Source organism: Aptenodytes forsteri, unplaced genomic scaffold (assembly GCF_000699145.1).
Source record: "Aptenodytes forsteri isolate BGI_AS27 unplaced genomic scaffold, ASM69914v1 Scaffold15, whole genome shotgun sequence".
In the NCBI taxonomy this organism is placed as follows: domain Eukaryota; kingdom Metazoa; phylum Chordata; class Aves; order Sphenisciformes; family Spheniscidae; genus Aptenodytes; species Aptenodytes forsteri.
Window position 1 is genome coordinate 4,491,993 of NW_008795129.1, and position 6,641 is coordinate 4,498,633.

Consider the following 6,641-nt stretch of genomic DNA (forward strand, 5'->3'; position numbering starts at 1 on the left):
AACGGGGCCCCGTGGGGCGGGGGGGGAAGGGAATGGCCGCGGGCGAAGTCCCCCTCTCCAGCTGCCGGTTCTGCCGGGGCCGAGTCTAACCGCGGCCTCCAGCCGCAGCTCGGGGGGCTCCGGGCTGACGGCACCCCTCTGCTCCTACCTCGGCTCCTGCCCTTCCCCTCGGCGGCCGGGGCTGCGGCCTCATCTCCGCGGAGATGCTGCGTCCCCGCTCCTCGGGGGGAGCCCTCTCTGGGGGGGAGCCCGGAGCCTTGTTGCTCCCCACGGGAAGGAGCAGGTGCCTGCCCTCTCCCCCTCGCGAGGTGCCCGAGTGGCTCGGCGCTTGGACTCGCTGCCAGGTAGGGCAGCTTAGACATGAAAGCCAGACACAGCTACCGTGTGGGTGGCGTGGTAATGCTGCAGCAGTCACTTGCTGCTTCGCTGCGGGACAGGGACTCCTTAAGCAGCCGGTGGAAAGCCCCACCCGAGCTCTCCTGGAGGGCAGCGCAGGCGGGTGGACTCGGATGCCTAAGCAGTGAACGTCCCAGGCTGGGGAGGCGGTGACGCAGGTGGCAGGTGCGTGCCCTGCTGATGGCTAGCCAAGGGGTTTTACCCTGTGGGCTGACTGTGGGAGACGTCGCTGAGTCTTTCTTCCTGGCTGTTCCTCCTAGAGGCACCCGGCAGTAGGTGTGAGGTGATCTAGCCTGGCTCCCACTGTAGCCTGGCTCCCTGGCGTCTGATGATGAGTTTGACCCCCTCCAGGGGATGCCTCCTGGACCTGCCCTGGGAAGACATCTTGGTTCCACATATCCTCTGTCATCTGCCACTGCAGCAGCTCCTGAGCCTGCAGAGGGTCAGCAAGTCGTTCCAGTCTCTCATCCAGCTGTACCTGGCCAACATGCGCTGCTTTGACTCAAGCCAGGTATTGGATGGCTCTGAGGCTGGGGGAGACACAGATGTCCTACTGCTCTGGAGCTAGCAGGGGAGCATGTGACTACGTGGGGAAAAGAAACCCCTGGCAAGGAGGCTGGTTTCTGCTCAGGAGCTCAGGTTAATGGCTCAGGTGTCAGACTGGACAGATGGGCTCAGGGAGGAGAGGCAGTGATTCAGGGCCCAGCAATGCCAGCGTCTTTAGCAAGAGGCCTTGGGAGAAGTGAGCCTGGAAGCTCCACCCAGGCCATTATGGGGCACTGGCTGGCAGAAAGACAAGCCAGCTCCGGAGTGGCATGGCCTGTCAGTCCTCGCGGAGGTTGTGCAATAGGGTAGTTCTGACGGGAGATAACTCTGTGCCTGGTCTTCAGGGAAAGCTTGTGCTGGCCCTGGGAGACACTGCCTGTGACTTGGAAAGACAGGAGTAGCTGCTGTTCTGTGAGGACACAGAGTGGCCTAGCAAAGAGTTTTTGGAGAGCAGAGGTGTGGCGCTCATCACGAGTGTATAAATGCAGGGGCGATGATGGGGGATGGGGAAGCCACAGCATCTTCTAGCCTGTGGCAATAGCCTTGGCATGAGGGGAAGAGAGCCTGATGGCAGGGTTTGCCCTAGGATGAGGAGAGGGGGTGGCTTTGGTCACCACTGTCACAGTGGAAGAGAGGAGGGGAGAGAGTATTTGGTGAGGATCAGGCTGGTCTGAAACCCTGGGGGATGCCTCATTCTTCCTGGGTTCCCCACGCAGATCGGACCTGCCATCCCTCGAGCTGCTTTCGTTAACCTGCTGAAGGACAACGAAGTACTGCAGCAGCTGGCGCTCCAGAACTGCTCCGACTGGCTGACAGACAGGGAGCTGCTCCCAGTCATCGGGCAGAACCACCACCTGCACCAGATCCAGCTGAAGGGCTGCGCCCAGCTCAGCCGCCACGCGCTGGTGGCCATCTCGCTGAGCTGCCCCAACCTGCGCCGGCTCTCCCTGGCTCACTGTGAGTGGGTGGACAGCCTGTCCCTGCGCAGCCTGGCTGACCACTGCAAGGTGCTGGAGGTTGTGGACCTGACGGCCTGTCGCCAGCTGAAGGACGAGGCCATCTGCTACCTGGTGCAGAAGTGCAGCAAGCTCAAGTCTCTGTCGCTGGCTGTCAATGCCAATGTGGGCGATGTGGCGGTCGAGGAGATTGCCAAGTGCTGCCCCGAGCTGGAGCACCTGGACCTCACGGGGTGTCTGCGAGTCAAGAATGACTCCATCAGGTACTGAGCAACGCAGGGAGCCAGGGTGGGGTTGGCAGGTGTCTGGGGTGGGGAGAGGAGGAGAACTAGAGAGAAAAGTCGGATTTCTTCATGCTGAAAGCAAAGAGACCTCAGTCTGGGGGAGAAGCTACTAGAAGGCCCTTCAGGAGAGGCACTGTGTTCTACTAACAGCAAATTCCCCAGCATGTCACGGATGGTAGGTCTGGAATCTGACCATGTCCCTTGAGTTTCTCTCAGACAGCAGCACCAGGGTGCTGCTCCCAAAGGATGGTGTGTGTGTGGCACAGTCATGAGCACTGGGCTGCTGGGAGTAGATAAGAGGGTGAGTGGTGCACTCGAGAGTCCTGGCTTGCAACCTGCATGTGCTCTCTTTCTTGGCAGGGTCCTGGCTGAGTACTGTCCCAAGCTGCGCTCGCTGAAGGTGAAGCACTGCCATAATGTGGCCGAGTCCAGCCTGAGCATCCTCCGAAGCCGTGGGGTGGAGCTGGATGTGGAGCCTCCGCTGCAGAGGGCTCTCGTTCTCCTGCAGGACGTGGTTGGCTTCGCCCCTTTCATCAACCTCCAGATCTAGAACTGCTGCTGCTGGGGAGGGGGGGACTGACGTGACGCTGGGATGCCGGAACCGGCTGCTGCAGAGACGTGCAGAGGGAGAGGTTGGTCCCATTGGCGAGGCTGGCCCGAGTGGGCTCCCTCCTTCCTCTGGGGCTGGGGCTGTTTAGCAGCCACTGGGTGTTCGTGAGTGGGCTTTGTTGGTGCCTCTGGGGAAAGTAACTCCCTCTGCAGTGGCATGGAGAGAGCGAGTGACTTGCAGGAACACCATGGTGCTAAACAGGCCTTGGCCAGGCCAGCTAATAGATAGGATTTATTATTTGTTGTATTTTAAATCTCTAAGTGGCAGCTGTCCAGAGAGCAGGAGAGTGTTTGATGGGGACTGTCCCTTGGGGTGGATGTGCAGGGCATGCCAGCAGAGCTGTTGGGAACAAACCAGGCCAGCTGGAGCAGAAAGGAGAAAAGCTCCCAGCCCTCCTCTTGGGAGAGGGCAGGCCCCTCTGGGAGGAGGGCAGAGTGAGCCCAGCTCCAGCCCACGGCCACTGTCCAGCCTGGCACCAAAGGGCTGGCATGGCCCTGGTGCAGGCAGCGTGTCTGTCCAGGCCATGGGCGCTAGTTTAGGCTAGTGCAAGGCAGGAATTGTTTTCAGGGGGAACATGCTCCTTCCTAACTGCAGTTTCACTGATGGAAAAGCACCAAACCTAGCTGCGCTGTCACTGAAAGCAGTTGGTCATTGCCATTTGTTTCTTCCAGCTTCTGACTTAACATTTCAGTAGTGCCCAGGCCTGCTACTATATCCTGCTCCATGTTGTGTGGCTGGAGCTTTGGCACTCAACAGCGGTTAAGAAATGGCAGTAGCCCTGGTCATGCTGTCAGCTGGAGTTTATGGAGTACTGCAGGTTGTGTTGGCGGGGAGAGCCTAGCTCTGATCTGGAGTTCAGCCTCAGCCCTTGTGGGTGGTTAACCTAGGTGGTTAACCAAACAGCAGCTACATCTTGTGGTGAAGGTGATGGAGAGTAATTAGGGGAAGAGAGGATGACCCTGCTCCTATCTTTGGCCCCAGGAGGGACTGGAGGCGGTGTCTTTAAAGCATGTGCATGCTCTGGCTGAACTACACACCAACTCACATCACCTTTATTAACACTGGCACTCAATTTAAAGCAACAGTGCACACAGACTTGTAAAAAGCTTGCTGCAAAAGCACAAGCCACATCTTAGATCTAAAAATGTCCCATGCAAGGAGTAGCTGAGAACACAGTGGCTCTCCAGGGCCTGGGCAGTGTGCCCCTGGGGGCAGAGGGACAGCTACACAAGGAGGGAAGGCTCCTCCTTGTCAACCGGGTTAGTTGAGGAAGCTGAAAGCGGTGTCCTGTCTCCCAGGTTAGTTCCAGTTAGTGACAGGTGGAAGAGTCCCCTCATCCCTAGTGCCCCATGTCCATCCTGCTGTGCCTGGCCAGCAAGGTGGAGGCTGAAGAGCAGGAGGACCTGGCCGTCAGTGGAACTTGTACTTCCTGGCTGGTTTGAGGCTGATGTAGGTTCTCTTCATCTCCTCGCTCTCAGGCTTCTTGATGTCTTTGTACCTCTCTCCCTTTGTACTCACCACCTGGTTATCAATATAGCGGATCAGCTTCTTGGGAGCCTGGAGAGGAAAGACATTAACACGAAGTGCACCGACAGCCACACTGCTAGGGAAAGGGAGGGGACAAGCAGAAGGAGAGCTGTGCTCTGGGGGGCAGGTGCAGGAAGACTGGGGTGGGCTGCTTTAGCCGTCCTTTGTGTTGGGAATCTTGGCCAAAACTGGGAAGGAAGCTGTCTGACGGGGGGGAGCAGGAGCCATGCTAGTCAGGAATGGTAGGAACTGACAGACCCTGCAGCACCTTAGCTAAGCTAATCTTCCCTCTTTGCTGACTAGCAGCTCTGTGAACAGTCTTGCCTTGGGACTGCCCCTTTGCATTTTGGACTTGCAGCCTGATTTTTAAACCTTGTAGCCAAAGGACATTCAAACTGCTGGTGAGGTGGGACTGTTCTTACCTCTTTGGGTGGAGCTGGCCGATGTGTTTTCTGATCGTCTGCACTATCCACCATCATGTATCTGAAACACAAGAAGCATTTAGTGAACACGGTAACGTGCATTGCCTGGGGCTATTCACAGGCTATGTCCTTTCTCCCCTGGCTGGTTTGTGGCTGTGCAATGTGTCCTACTTGCCTAGATTGCAGCTAGGAGCACTTAACATTCCCCCGTGGATGAAATGGGCAAGAAGTGTGCCATCCTTGTGGTGAGAATCCAGCAGGATTCTCCTGGAGTAGTAGCCTTAGCTGTATGTGAAGGGTACTGAAAACTCAGGCTGTTGAGAATGTCGATAGCCCCTGCAGAACTGAGATGCTGAGGTCTGGTGTGCTCTGCCATTGGGGCAGCTTTGCTCCTTCCCAGCCCAAGTGATAGCAGCCAAAGGAGACAGAGGTGAGGTTACAGGACCAAGCTGGCTGCTTCTGCCCTGAAGAGATGGCGTTCCTTTCACACTCCACCTACTACTTGACTATGAAACAGGTCTGTGCTGGAAGCAACTTCATAAAAGCATCACCTCATTCCCTGTGTGACTGAGACATCAGGGCCCAAGCATTTGCTTGCTGTACTGCTGAGTTACTACTCTTGAGACTTTGGTGCTGGTTTAGTAGGTGGACAGCACAGCTGACCATGACTGCTCCCTCAGTAATTAGTATAGTTGTTCCTGTGTATCTTCAGCTATGGTGATCTGCTCTCTGTACCTGTGCTTGAGTGATGTTTAAAGTACAGGATGTTGCCAAAATGTCATTAAAGTGAAGTTCCCAGAAATGTAACTAGCAGCTGGTGCTTTTTTTGTTCCCTTGCGTGTTACTCTGAAACAAGCCTGCACAGGAGATAGGCAAGGACAGGGATTGCTAATTCTGCCTGGATGCCATTCTGCCTTGCTTTATCTTCCCTAGCCCATCGGCTGTTTATTTTGTCACTGGGGAAGGATGTAAAGTGGTGGAAAAGACGTGGCTGGATAGACACGTGGAATTTGCATGCCCGCAGGAGGATACTCATGAAAGCTGAGATCTTAAAGCAGATCGATGAAACCACAGTGTGGGTTCTCCTATTGAGAATTAAATGCTTTTGGAAATGAATAAAGGTAAACCAATCTAAAGCCACTTTCATTCCCAAGAAGTCCATAGGGGGACTTCAGAGAGGTTTCTTTAAATGCATTGAATTCACACCTTCAGCAACTGAGGTTTAATCTTCCCAGTGTTGCTGTACAGGCAGTCTCTTAAAGATATCTTTAGCCTTGTTTGGACTGTCTCCAAGGATGGAGGAATGAATGAGTTGCTGTAGTTCTACAAGTCACCACGTGTTACCTGAGCTGCAGCATGATGTTTGTGCCTTGAACCTTTAACCGGGACCTCAGCTGACGGTACTGTGATTTATGCTATACCTGCAGGAGGCTGAAACCTCACACGCAGCCAGTGCTGTGACCCAGCTGGTGCAGGTAGCCTGTTTCTGTGCCAGAGCTCTAAAAGAAACCCAAACCTGTTTTTTCCCACCTGATGATTATATTTGTGCTTAGATGTGTTCAGCTATACCCAGATCAGCTTCACGGCATCCTTACTAAGCATCGTACACCCTAAGTTCTTTATAGACCACATTGTCATTCTGACCTTCCCCAAACTGCCACCTCCTCCTCTACTGGGAGCAGAGTAAGGGGTTCTTTGCTCCTGGGTACTTACTTCTGTAGGATAACCTGTTTTAGTTCCTCGTGGTTGGGCGCTCTGCGTGGCCGTGCTAGTTCCTGGGAGGAGACAAGGTGGGTGCATGAATAGCGCAACACGTGGGATGTACAGCTTCATTTCCCCCCCCCCCCCCCCCCCCGCCTTGCCCCCCCCCCCCCCCCCCCCCCCCCCCCCCCCCCCGCCC

General features: G+C 55.6%; 2 protein-coding genes across 3 annotated transcripts in view; one reads left to right on the plus strand and one right to left on the minus strand.

The window, feature by feature from the left end:
• Nucleotides 1–709: 709 nt before the first annotated feature.
• FBXL15 (F-box and leucine rich repeat protein 15) lies at nucleotides 710–2,785 on the plus strand. Its single transcript, XM_009277703.2, has 3 exons — nucleotides 710–907; nucleotides 1,659–2,161; nucleotides 2,543–2,785. The coding sequence occupies exons 1-3, from the start codon at nucleotides 725–727 to the stop codon at nucleotides 2,730–2,732; spliced, it is 876 nt and encodes a 291-aa protein (XP_009275978.1). The 5' UTR covers nucleotides 710–724; the 3' UTR covers nucleotides 2,733–2,785.
• Nucleotides 2,786–3,817: 1,032 nt separating this feature from the next.
• CUEDC2 (CUE domain containing 2) overlaps nucleotides 3,818–6,641 on the minus strand; it is a 13,470-nt gene continuing 10,646 nt past the window's right edge. For both annotated transcript variants that reach the window (XM_009277704.2, XM_009277706.2), the window contains exons 7-9: nucleotides 6,455–6,516; nucleotides 4,742–4,802; nucleotides 3,818–4,349 (exon numbers count right to left, since the gene is read on the minus strand). In XM_009277704.2, the coding sequence (XP_009275979.1) occupies nucleotides 4,203–4,349; nucleotides 4,742–4,802; nucleotides 6,455–6,516 (270 nt within the window). In that variant the 3' untranslated portion in view covers nucleotides 3,818–4,202. The remainder of the gene's footprint in view (nucleotides 4,350–4,741; nucleotides 4,803–6,454; nucleotides 6,517–6,641) is intronic.